We start from the raw sequence: 13,492 nt of genomic DNA, 5'->3' as shown, positions 1-13,492 counted from the left end.
AGAATATTATAAAAAATGATTCACCGCTGTCATGGCTGCTAAAGGTGCTTCCACCAAGTATTAACTCTGGGGGGGGGGGGTGAAGACATACGCAATCAAGACGTCTTCAGGTTAATTTTATTATTTAAGTCATTTTGAACATTTTCCGTAAAAAAACGTCACTTTGAAAATGTGGAGTAGGTCGTGTAGACCTGTAGGGGAAAAAAATCGAATGTAATCCCTTTTGAAATGTAATCCCTTTTGAAATGTAATTCCTTTTGAAATGTAATTCCTTTTGAAATGTAATCCCTTTTGAAATGTAATTCCTTTTGAAATGTAATTCCTTTTGAAATGTAATCCCTTTTGAAATGTAATTCCTTTTGAAATGTAATCCCTTTTGAAATTTAATCCCTTTTGAAATGTAATCTCTTTTGAAATGTAATCTCTTAAAACTGTGCAAGGGCCGTGTAGACTTTCACTAGGCACTGTAAATATACAAAAAAAATAATACAAAGCATATAGACAGCATCCCAAATGGCACCCTATTCCCCATTTAGTGAACTACACAGGGAATACGGTCCCATTAGGGACTCACAGATTATTTCTGGGTTTTCGACATACCTGCCATGGTTGAAATCCCAAGGATCACACCTATGGACAACTCAATCTGCGTGCCCTAAAAACAAAACACACAAACACCCTCATCAATTCTCTGTTGTTATTTGTTAAGGCCATGTGGGAAAACCCAAACACGTGCTATATATAGTGGGGCTAAGTGTACCATATGATGAAAATTACAGGCCTCTCTCATCTTTTTAAGTGGGAGAACTTGCACAATACGTGGCTGACTAAATACTTTTTTTTGCCCCACTGTATGTTTATATAGTGTGTGTTTCATGCTGTAATGAAAAACCACCGCTGAAAGCTAAAGCTTGTGTATTCAACTTCAATGAGTCATTTTGTGTCCCTCAGAATGAAAGTCTTTGAATGAGGTTAAGTGAGTTAGTTGTGGATAAAAGAGTCTGCTTTTTGTGGCAAAAAAAATGAATGTCAATGTTTTGAAAAGCTAAAATAGAATTGACCAACTCTCTAGTTACAGTAAATGACAGATACCAGATTCTCACTTCAACGTTAATGAAACAGATATCTACAACATATTACTGTAGAATATATCTAGTATTACTGTAAAACTAGTATGGATAGAGGTCTACCACATATTACTGTAGAATATATCTAGTATTACTGTAAAACTAGTATGGATAGAGGTCTACCACATATTACTGTAGAATATATCTAGTATTACTGTAAAACTAGTATGGATAGAGATCTACCACATATTACTGTAGAATATATCTAGTATTACTGTAATACTAGTATGGATAGAGATCTACCACATAATACTGTAGAATCTATCTAGTATTACTGTAATACTAGTATGGATAGAGGGCTACAGCATATTACTGTAGAATCTATCTAGTATTACTGTAATACTATACAGGGTCTACCACATATTACTGTAGAATCTATCTAGTATTACTGTAATACTATAGAGGGTCTACCACAGAGACACAGATCTAAACGTGATATTCATTTGATAAAGTGGTGTAACTTACAGCTACAATCATGATGGCATTGTCCAGGAAACCAAATCCTACAAACGGAATGGCGTTGTGTAGAAGAACTGCAAAAGAAAGAACACACACAACATCCCATTTAACATCCCACACACAACATCCCATTTAACATCCCACACACAACATCCCATTTAACATCCCACACACAACATCCCATTTAACATCACACACACAACATCCCATTTAACATCACACACACAACATCCCATTTAACATCACACACACAACATCCCATTTAACATCACACACACAACATCCCATTTAACATCCCACACACAACATCCCATTTAACATCCCACACACAACATCCCATTTAACATCCCACACACGTACTGGAAACTTGAAGAAGTGATGAGACACAGTGAACCTGGACGAACATTTGGCAGTTACAAACGGGGAAGAAAAGTGAGTTCTACATAACTCGGCCCTCTGTCGTCAGGTCCTACTTCTGGCCAAATGTTCTCTGGTACGAGACCAAAACAGGGAGGTGTTGCAAAAACATTGGCCGTCTGATTCAACGAATCAAAAGCAAAGGAATCTGTCTTGAACCTGAATGAACTCATTCTAACTCCTATTGGCCATCAATGTGGAATTCTTTTCCACTCTGGTCATCAACCCGGGTATACTGCATGATAGTCATCAGTTCAGCCCTGGTGAATATGTGGGCTGGGAATGTGTCTGTGAGCACAGTGACAGGGAGGAAACAAATCCTCCAGCGTTCTCCACTGTTTCATATATGAATCCTCCAGCGTTCTCCACTGTTTCATGTATGAATCCTCCAGCGTTCTCCACTGTTTCATATATGAATCCTCCAGCGTTCTCCACGGTTTCATATATGAATCCTCCAGCGTTTTCCACTGTTTCATTTATGAATCCTCCAGCGTTCTCCACTGTTTCATATATGAATCCTCCAGCGTTCTCCACTGTTTCATATATGAATTCTCTAGCATTCTCTACTGTTTCATATATGAATCCTCCAGCGTTCGCCACTGTTTCATATATGAATCCTCCAGCGTTCTCCACTGTTTCATATATGAATCCTCCAGCGTTCTCCATTGTTTCATGTATGAATCCTCCAGCGTTCTCCACTGTTTCATATATGAATCCTCCAGCGTTCTCCACGGTTTCATATATGAATCCTCCAGCGTTCTCCACTGTTTCATTTATGAATCCTCCAGCGTTCTCCACTGTTTCATATATGAATCCTCCAGCGTTCTCCACTGTTTCATATATGAATCCTCTAGCATTCTCTACTGTTTCATATATGAATCCTCCAGCGTTCGCCACTGTTTCATATATGAATCCTCCAGCGTTCTCCACTGTTTCATATATGAATCCTCCAGCGTTCTCCACTGTTTCATATATGAATCCTCCAGCGTTCTTCACTGTTTCATATATGCATCTCTCTTTTCAAAGACATCTCTCTCTCTCTTTGTTTTCTTCCTCTCTTACCGTATCTCAGCTGAGCCGATGTGGGAGGGGCGATTACCATTTCCCCTGAAGAAGGAGGAAAAAGAAAACCTGCATTACTATGGAGAAGAAGTCAGTCCTGTCTGGAAGAACATGTCATTACTATGGAGAAGAAGACAGTCCTGTCTGGAAGAACATGTCATTACTATGGAGAAGAAGACAGTCCTGTCTGGAAGGACATGTCATTACTATGGAGAAGAAGTCAGTCCTGTCTGGAAGAACATGTCATTACTATGGAGAAGAAGTCAGTCCTGTCTGGAAGGACATGTCATTACTGTGGAGAAGAAGTCAGTCCTGTCTGGAAGGACATGTCATTACTATGGAGAAGAAGTCAGTCCTGTCTGGAAGAACATGTCATTACTATGGAGAAGAAGTCAGTCCTGTCTGGAAGAACATGTCATTACTATGGAGAAGAAGTCAGTCCTGTCTGGAAGGACATGCCATTACTATGGAGAAGAAGTCAGTCCTGTCTGGAAGGACATGTCATTACTATGGAGAAGAAGTCAGTCCTGTCTGGAAGGACATGTCATTACTATGGAGAAGAAGACAGTCCTGTCTGGAAGGACATGTCATTACTATGGAGAAGAAGTCAGTCCTGTCTGGAAGGACATGTCATTACTGTGGAGAAGAAGTCAGTCCTGTCTGGAAGGAAATGACAGGACCTGAGAGTCAGGACACAGAGCAGGGATGGAGCCTGGCAGAGGAGGAGAGGGACAGAGAGACAGGGAGGAGAGGGACAGAGGAGGAGAGGGACAGAGAGACAGGGAGGAGAGGGACAGAGAGACAGAGGAGGAGAGGGACAGAGAGACAGAGGAGGAGAGGGACAGAGAGACAGAGGAGGAGAGGGACAGAGAGACAGAGGAGGAGAGGAACAGAGAGACAGAGGAGCAGAGCGACAGAGAGACAGAGGAGGAGAGGGACAGAGAGACAGGGAGGAGAGGTACAGAGAGACAGGGAGGAGAGGAACAGAGAGACAGAGGGACAGACGTGTCCCAGGCCGACGGGACAGGGATAAGAGGGGGACTGTCGTTCTGTCCCAAATGGCACCCTACTTTTCACCAGGGCCCATAGGGAATAGGGTGCCGTTTGGGACTGACCTAGTGGAATTACATTGAAATCCCATTCTGAACACATTAAAATACAAAAAGGTGAGTATTAATGGTGTGTGAAACGTCCAGTAGGGTAATGCCATGCTCTGCAGACCAGGGCCCACAGGACGACTACCCTGTGTCCCAAAATGGCTCCCTAGTCCCCATATAGTGCACTACTGCAGACCAGGGCCCATACGACTCTGGTTAAAAGTAGTGCACTATATAGGGAGTAGGGTGCCATTTTGGACTCAGTCCACGTCTACCCAGCCTACAGATTAAGTCTGTCTGCCTTTCAAAATAGTGTCTGACACTATGAGCACAAATACTCAGCATTCAATTATCTCTATGCCCTTAGAGTCTGAGAGTAGGATCTTAATTTGATCACAGTGATGCAGGAGAACGTTCCTGAAATGCAGGACATTTAGAACATTTTTTAGTGAATTTGAGGTTTAAAAAAGGCTTCTAAAGTTAGTAATTTCCACTTTGAAATGACGAAAACTTTATTTCGGACCCTTATGAAAAATGTATCAACATTTACAAAAATGTAAATTAGTTATAAACCACATAATAATCGTTTCACTACATCCTCAATAACATCTGTTAGAATGTGTATGTGACCAATACAATTTGATTTGATTATAACTCACATTTGCTGTTGCCGCAGGACTATTTTCCTGCTGTAGCAAACTGGCTCAAATTAAGATCCTACATCTGTAATCTGTATGTCAAATTAATGTCTATGTAAGGTTTATTCATGCCTATGTAGGGTTTATTCATGCCTATGTAGGGTTTATTCATGCCTATGTAGGGTTTATTCATGCCTATGTAGGGTTTATTCATGTCTATGTAGTGTTTATTCATGTCTATGTAGTGTTTATTCATGTCTATGTAGGGTTTATTCATGCCTATGTAGGGTTTATTCATGCCTATGTAGGGTGTATTCATGCCTATGTAGTGTTTATTCATGTCTATGTAGTGTTTATTCATGTCTATGTAGTGTTTATTCATGTCTATGTAGTGTTTATTCATGTCTATACCTCTGAGACTAAATGTGAGTTTAGTGAAGGGTGTATTAATGTCTATGTAGGGTGTATTAATGTCTATGTAGGGTGTATTCATGTCTATGTAGGGTGTATTCATGTCTATGTAGGGTGTATTCATGTCTATGTAGGGTGTATTAATGTCTATGTCGGGTGTATTCATGCCTATGTAGGGTGTATTCATGTCTATGTAGGGTGTATTCATGTCTATGTAGGGTGTATTCATGTCTATGTAGGGTGTATTCATGTCTATCTATAGTTAATTCATGTCTATGTAGGGTGTATTCATGTCTATGCCTCTGAGGCTAAATGTTAGTTTAGTGAAGGTTTCTCAGAAATGTAAAACACTAGTGAGTCTTTTCTATCTTATTCTCCACACACACACACACACACACACACACACACACACACACACACACACACACACACACACACACACGCTACCCCACACAGCATGCCGCCACACCACACGCCACCACAAACACACACACACACACGCCACCCCACACACACGCCCCCCCCCCCCCCCCCCCCCCCCCACCCCCCCACACACACACACACCACACGCCACCACACACAGGGTGTAATAGCCTATGAGGTTTCTGGACTGAGTTTGGAATGACAAGGTTCCCTCCTATTACGGTTTCCTACCCTGGAGGTGACCTCATGATGCTGACACAATGTTAACCCAATTGGTACCTGTTAATTCACAACACAGTCATCAGCAGGTAGGAGGTACTGACTAACTCCCACCATGATGATACAACACAGTCACCAGCAGGTAGGAGGTACTGACTAACTTCCACCATGATGATACAACACAACACAGTCATCAGCAGGTAGGAGGTACTGACTAACTCCCAAGATGATGATACAACACAGTCACCAGCAGGTAGGAGGTACTGACTAACTTCCACCATGATGATACAACACAACACAGTCATCAGCAGGTAGGAGGTACTGACTAACTCCCACCATGATGATACAACACAGTCACCAGCAGGTAGGAGGTACTGACTAACTTCCACCATGATGATACAACACAACACAGTCATCAGCAGGTAGGAGGTACTGACTAACTCCCACCATGATGATACAACACAGTCATCAGCAGGTAGGAGGTACTGACTAACTTCCACCATGATGATACAACACAACACAGTCATCAGCAGGTAGGAGGTACTGACTAACTCCCACCATGATGATACAACACAGTCACCAGCAGGTAGGAGGTACTGACTAACTTCCACCATGATGATACAACACAACACAGTCATCAGCAGGTAGGATGTACTGACTAACTCCCACCATGATGATACAACACAGTCATCAGCAGGTAGGAGGTACTGACTAACTCCCACCATGATGATACAACACAGTCACCAGCAGGTAGGAGGTACTGACTAACTTCCACCATGATGATACAACACAACACAGTCATCAGCAGGTAGGAGGTACTGACTAACTCCCACCATGATGATACAACACAGTCACCAGCAGGTAGGAGGTACTGACTAACTTCCACCATGATGATACAACACAACACAGTCATCAGCAGGTAGGAGGTACTGACTAACTCCCACCATGATGATACAACACAGTCACCAGCAGGTAGGAGGTACTGACTAACTTCCACCATGATGATACAACACAACACAGTCATCAGCAGGTAGGAGGTACTGACTAACTCCCACCATGATGATACAACACAGTCACCAGCAGGTAGGAGGTACTGACTAACTTCCACCATGATGATACAACACAACACAGTCATCAGCAGGTAGGAGGTACTGACTAACTCCCACCATGATGATACAACACAGTCATCAGCAGGTAGGAGGTACTGACTAACTCCCACCATGATGATACAACACAACACAGTCATCAGCAGGTAGGAGGTACTGACTAACTCCCACCATGATGATACAACACAACACAGTCATCAGCAGGTAGGAGGTACTGACTAACTCCCACCATGATGATACAACACAACACAGTCATCAGCAGGTAGGAGGTACTGACTAACTCCCACCATGATGATACAACACAAGGCTCATATCCCTGAAGCATCGTGGTGATGGAGATCAGAAAAACACATTGTGATAACCGTTTTACGGCTTAAAGTGGCCATCTGGGAACGCCACTTTGGTAAACAGCTGAGGGATCGGTCTGTAGTGGGTCTACAACGACATAAATATAGGCATCATTAATGTGGTGGGGTCAGGGGTCAGTTACCTCGGTCTACGCTATTGTGGTGCAAATCATGAGGTTGATAACTAAATCAATATGCATAATGTGCTTGAGGGGGAGAGAAGGATGTTGACAGCAGATACAAACCATTAGTGTATTATTCAGTGCCCACTACGGTGGAGGATGGAGAACATGGCAGGGTGACGTTTACTGGGAGTCATAGGGCCTGTTAATGAGGCTGTGTTCACAACCCACTGGGTCTCATAGGGCCTGTTAATGAGGCTGTGTTCCCAACCCACTGGGTCTCCTAGGGCCTGTTAATGAGGCTGTGTTCACAACCCACTGGGTCTCCTAGGGCCTGTTAATGAGGCTGTGTTCCCAACCCACTGGGTCTCCTAGGGCCTGTTAATGAGGCTGTGTTCACAACCCACTGGGTCTCCTAGGGCCTGTTAATGAGGCTGTGTTCACAACCCACTGGGTCTACTAGGACCGGTTAATGAGGCTGTGTTCCCAACCCACTGGGTCTCCTAGGGCCTGTTAATGAGGCTGTGTTCCCAACCCACTGGGTCTCCTAGGGCCTGTTAATGAGGCTGTGTTCACAACCCACTGGGTCTCCTAGGGCCTGTTAATGAGGCTGTGTTCACAACCCACTGGGTCTCCTAGGGCCTGTTAATGAGGCTGTGTTCACAACCCACTGGGTCTCCTAGGGCCTGTTAATGAGGCTGTGTTCACAACCCACTGGGTCTCCTAGGGCCTGTTAATGAGGCTGTGTTCACAACCCACTGGGTCTCATAGGGCCTGTTAATGAGGCTGTGTTCACAACCCACTGGGTCTCCTAGGGCCTGTTAATGAGGCTGTGTTCACAACCCACTGGGTCTCATAGGGACTGTTAATGAGGCTGTGTTCACAACCCACTGGGTCTCCTAGGGCCTGTTAATGAGGCTGTGTTCACAACCCACTGGGTCTCCTAGGGCCTGTTAATGAGGCTGTGTTCCCAACCCACTGGGTCTCCTAGGGCCTGTTAATGAGGCTGTGTTCACAACCCACTGGGTCTACTAGGACCGGTTAATGAGGCTGTGTTCCCAACCCACTGGGTCTCCTAGGGCCTGTTAATGAGGCTGTGTTCACAACCCACTGGGTCTACTAGGACCGGTTAATGAGGCTGTGTTCACAACCCACTGGGTCTCCTAGGGCCTGTTAATGAGGCTGTGTTCACAACCCACTGGGTCTCCTAGGGCCTGTTAATGAGTCTGTGTTCCCAACCCACTGGGTCTCCTAGGGCCTGTTAATGAGGCTGTGTTCACAACCCACTGGGTCTCCTAGGGCCTGTTAATGAGGCTGTGTTCACAACCCACTGGGTCTACTAGGACCGGTTAATGAGGCTGTCGAACCAGGCAGAATAGTGCTAGTACCTCAGGTATTGATCCTCAGCTAAGTATTGATTACCTCACTGTAACACCCCCCTCAAAGCTAGGTCACATCCTAAATGGCACCCTATTCCCTATAAAACGTGCTACTTTTTGACCAGGGCCCGTTGGGTTAGTCGGTGGGTAGGCGGGGCTAACTAGTTGCTGCTTGTGCCCACATGGATAAGACTTGTCTGGCACCCTATTCCCTATAAAACGTGCTACTTTTTGACCAGGGCCCGTTGGGTTAGTCGGTGGGTAGGCGGGGCTAACTAGTTGCTGCTTGTGCCCACATGGATGAGACTTGTCTGGCACCCTATTCCCTATAAAACGTGCTACTTTTTGACCAGGGCCCGTTGGGTTAGTCGGTGGGTAGGCGGGGCTAACTATTTGCTGCTTGTGCCCACATGGATAAGACTTGTCTGGCACCCTATTCCCTATGTAGTACACTACCTCTATTTAAACAGTGAGTGGTTAGTTGGGGTCCATAGCCTGGCACCCTATTCCCTATGTAGTACACTACCTCTACTTAAACAGTGAGTGGTTAGTTGGGTCCATAGCCTGGCACCCTATTCCCTATGTAGTACACTACCTCTACTTACACAGTGAGTGGTTAGTTGGGGTCCATAGCCTGGCACCCTATTCCCTATGTAGTACACTACCTCTACTTAAACAGTGAGTGGTTAGTTGGGGTCCATAGCCTGGCACCCTATTCCCTATGTAGTACACTACCTCTACTTAAACAGTGAGTGGTTAGTTGGGGTCCATAGCCTGAATGATGGCTGCACAACGTTCACCTCATATCAGGGAACTGCTACAACTTGTCTCCAAATTAGACATTAAATCCTTTTCACTTCTGTATTGTAATCCCGAAACAATCTGTACCATTTGTTTGCCAAACCTTTTGTTTGCCAAACGCAACCGTAATGAATCCATGGCTACCAATCAACAGTTGTCCAGATGGCGTTTAAAAGCGTTTAAAATCAACGTTCTCATTTGAAATGATCCTGTGATATTTCTCTACCACATTCCTCACTCTCCTGCTCTGGCCTTCGTTAGAAATAACAGTTTCACTTCTCAGTAATACTTCAACCGACTTCGGGTATGCCCCAAATACCATCCTATTCCCTATGTAGTGCACTACTTTTGACAAGGGGACAATAGCACTCTGGTAAAAAAAAAAGACAAGTAGTGTACTACATAGGGAATAGGGTGCCAGTGGTGCTATAGCTCCTATCGCAGATCTCAGCTTCAAAGAGGATAAAAACGCCCAGTACTCTCCAATCCAGACAGGCAAGACAGATGGGTATTCTGCCCTAGCAAGCAAAAAATGAGTTCATGTCAATTTTTTCCCTACATTAAATACATGCTTAATCATTTGGACAAGTATCCTGCCTCTATTGTATTGTGTTCAGGAGAAAATGTGGGTCATGTTAGCAGTAACTGTATAAAGTTGCTGTGAAACCAAGGTAAATCAGTTCCACGCTATGAGCAGTTACTGCCTTTTGGCTTGGTAGGACAGTATTGTCTGTTTCCTTTAGATTAAAACAACAAACGGCCAATAAGGAATAAGTGCTCTATTTCAATCACGTATCGCGTATGTTCAGCGACAACGTGATTGGAAACTTTAAAGACAAATGTTCCTCCACGTTAGCGAACACTGCATTCACGGTAAACGCTTCACATTTCGGCTCAAATCCGGAAATAACCTCTACATTTCTCTGGCGGGATCTGGAAGCCCTAATTCATGAATACGCAGCAGAGCAACCTCTTTCAGAGCTCATTTTTACATCAGGCTACACACTGGACAAAAAACGAAAGCCCAAAATGGCCCCCAAAATCCTTATTACCAGTGCCCTGTTTAACAGAATAGAGGGCCATTGTAGATGCAGCCTATGTTACAGAGACACTAGTTTAGAGAGACTAAAGTTCATAAAGTTAACCATTCAAGGAAATACGCCTTTTATAATGTCATTATTCCCATGTAGATCCTAGTAGAATAAACAGCCCTTATGATTTCATGGTAAACTTCAGTGTCACCTCCTGAATGTCCTGTGAACCAGCCACTGTTTCTGGCAGCAGGAGACAAAGAACAACAGAAGCCAAAACCACATCGGGAAGATTATATTTATACAAGAGTCAGAAAGGCAAATAGGCAGGTTGGAGATAGTCAAACAGGCAGGTTGGAGATAGTGAAACAGGCAGGTTGGAGATAGTGAAACAGGCAGGTTGGAGATAGTGAAATAGGCAGGTTGGAGATAGTCAAATAGGCAGGTTGGAGATAGTCAAATAGGCATCTCAGAGACACAAACATCATCAACATCACCCTGCCCAGACCCACCTGTTCTCACCCCTATCTCAGAGACACAAACATCAACATCACCCTGCCCAGACCAACCTGTTCTCACCCCTATCTCAGAGACACAAACATCAACATCACCCTGCCCAGACCAACCTGTTCTCACCCCTATCTCAGAGACACAAACATCAACATCACCCTGCCCAGTACCAACCTGTTCTCACCCCTATCTCAGAGACACAAACATCAACATCACCCTGCCCAGACCAACCTGTTCTCACCCCTATCTCAGAGACACAAACATCATCAACATCACCCTGCCCAGACCCACCTGTTCTCACCCCTATCTCAGAGACACAAACATCAACATCACCCTGCCCAGACCCACCTGTTCTCACCCCTATCTCAGAGACACACCCCTATCTCAGAGACACACCCCTATCTCAGAGACACACCCCTATCTCAGAGACACACCCCTATCTCCAGTTCCTGCACTACTTTCCGACACATTTCCTCAAATTGCATCATTTAGTTCCCCTCCGTCGCCCCCACTTAGATAATGAAGCATATTATTTTTTTCGTTGTCTTTCTGATGGAAGATTGGTTGGTTTCCAATTGAACTATCCAATTTTTAAAGATAACCGATGAGAATAATATCATCCAACCGATGGGGTATCTAACTGCACCCTACTACTATGTTACGTCTTGAAATATGCAGACAGACGGATTCAATTAAGTGAAACATTTTTCCTTAGTTGTTCCATTTTCTCGAAATCTAAAGGCAGAACCTAGATTTGAGCCACTGTCTTAAGTAGTTGAACATGTTCTTACTACAACCTCGTGACAAACTGACCCGTTTGAATCCGTCAAAAACGACTTTACATCAAAGGAGTGCCTTTGATTTGACGGCCTGCACATGTGCAGTTCAGCGCTAGGCGACCGTCAGACCAGATGACGTGTTTCTGTGCACGAGTTAAGCTAGCTAACGTTGCCATGACATCGCCTAGAAGCGCGAACGGGGATTTCTATTGGAGAAGCAGTTTCTGCTTATCTTCCTACTGTACTGTCTTCGGTAACACGGTGGAGACTCGCGCTTCAGTTTTTACTTTCGGTTTCGTCCACCAGTTTTAAACATCTGTAAAAAAAACTAGATTGTTTGTTATTGAAACACTGTCCCAGTGATTTAGACGGTACAATGATTCCCTACACTACTCAGGTGGTGTTTTCTCACAAACTGAAATTGAGTGAACTGTGTAGAATTTTTTAGCAACCAGGAAATGACAACGTTGATTGTTTGCCCCGGTTTCCACGAGATAAAATAAAGTCAGAACTGTATTCCCTTTTTGACAACAGAATCTGGGCCTGGCGGAAACAGCCAATCACAACACTGGGCGGGAGAAATCCATTTCACAGCCAATCACAACACTGGGCGGGGTAAGTGATATTGTGAAACATCATTCCACTGTTAATGCAGATACATTATGGATGCATGGCGGAGCGCCTGGACACAGCCCTTAGCCGTGGTATATTGGCCATATACCACAAACCCCTGAGGTGCCTTATTGCTGTTATAAACTGGACAGCAACGTAATTAGAGCAGGAAAAATACACGTTTTGTCATTTTGTAAACGTTCTGATATACCACGGCTGTCAGCCAATCAGCATTCGGGGCTGGAACCACCCAGGTTATAACATGGCATTAAATGAACATAGAGTAGTCAACAACATTAAAGGCCAGAAACAAGGGTTAGACAAATCAACAGTGTACTGGAGGTGCAGGGAGAAAACTGGCCACACACATACATCAACATCTGACACATTTACTAAGATCCTATTTTTCACATGATGTATCACGTCAAATGTAAGGAAACACTACGAGGGAGTATTGATTAAAAAGGGTAAAGACACTAATTACAAGTTTTTTTTTTAGGATGCAGCAACTAGGAAGTGGCAGCATCTTGTACGAATGACGTGTTGAGGTAAATGCACTCATCTGATTACCAGCTACTTAAAGAAGTCTTTGTGGGAGAAGAACATAATGATGGATATGGATAATTGGCCCGGGCCCGGGTCCAAATCCACATCCCTTTTAATACCACACATATGTGTTTCTTTAGGTTCAATCTGTTGTTCTGCCCCTGAGCAAGGCAGTTAAGGCAATTTTGCACAATTGTGGGAGGTTCTCGTCAAAACTCTCGCACAATCTAGGAAATAGGGTGCCATGTCTTCACCGCTTCAGCAGAAACGGCCTTCGACCCCTTTCTCTAACCACCAAAGAAGAAGAAGATAAAGGAAGTAAGAAAACACTGGAAGAAGAAGTCTATTTCTACTGAAGAAGTCAACTAACAGTAGGACCTGTTCTGCATAGAGAAACAGACAATTC

The 13,492-nt window shown here is 44.0% G+C and overlaps 1 protein-coding gene across 1 annotated transcript in view; it reads right to left on the bottom strand.

Annotated features, from left to right (window-relative positions):
* LOC139405632 (transmembrane protein 65-like) overlaps positions 1-13,492 on the bottom strand; it is a 61,307-nt gene that overhangs the window by 30,936 nt on the left and 16,879 nt on the right. The window contains exons 3-5 of the mRNA XM_071148049.1: positions 3,066-3,110; positions 1,593-1,660; positions 601-655 (exon numbers count right to left, since the gene is read on the bottom strand). Of these exons, the coding sequence (XP_071004150.1) occupies positions 601-655; positions 1,593-1,660; positions 3,066-3,110 (168 nt within the window). The remainder of the gene's footprint in view (positions 1-600; positions 656-1,592; positions 1,661-3,065; positions 3,111-13,492) is intronic.

This window comes from Oncorhynchus clarkii, chromosome 3 (assembly GCF_045791955.1).
Source record: "Oncorhynchus clarkii lewisi isolate Uvic-CL-2024 chromosome 3, UVic_Ocla_1.0, whole genome shotgun sequence".
In the NCBI taxonomy this organism is placed as follows: Eukaryota; Metazoa; Chordata; class Actinopteri; order Salmoniformes; family Salmonidae; genus Oncorhynchus; species Oncorhynchus clarkii.
Note: the sequence above shows the minus strand (reverse complement) of the source record. Positions and strands in the feature narration are given on the sequence as shown.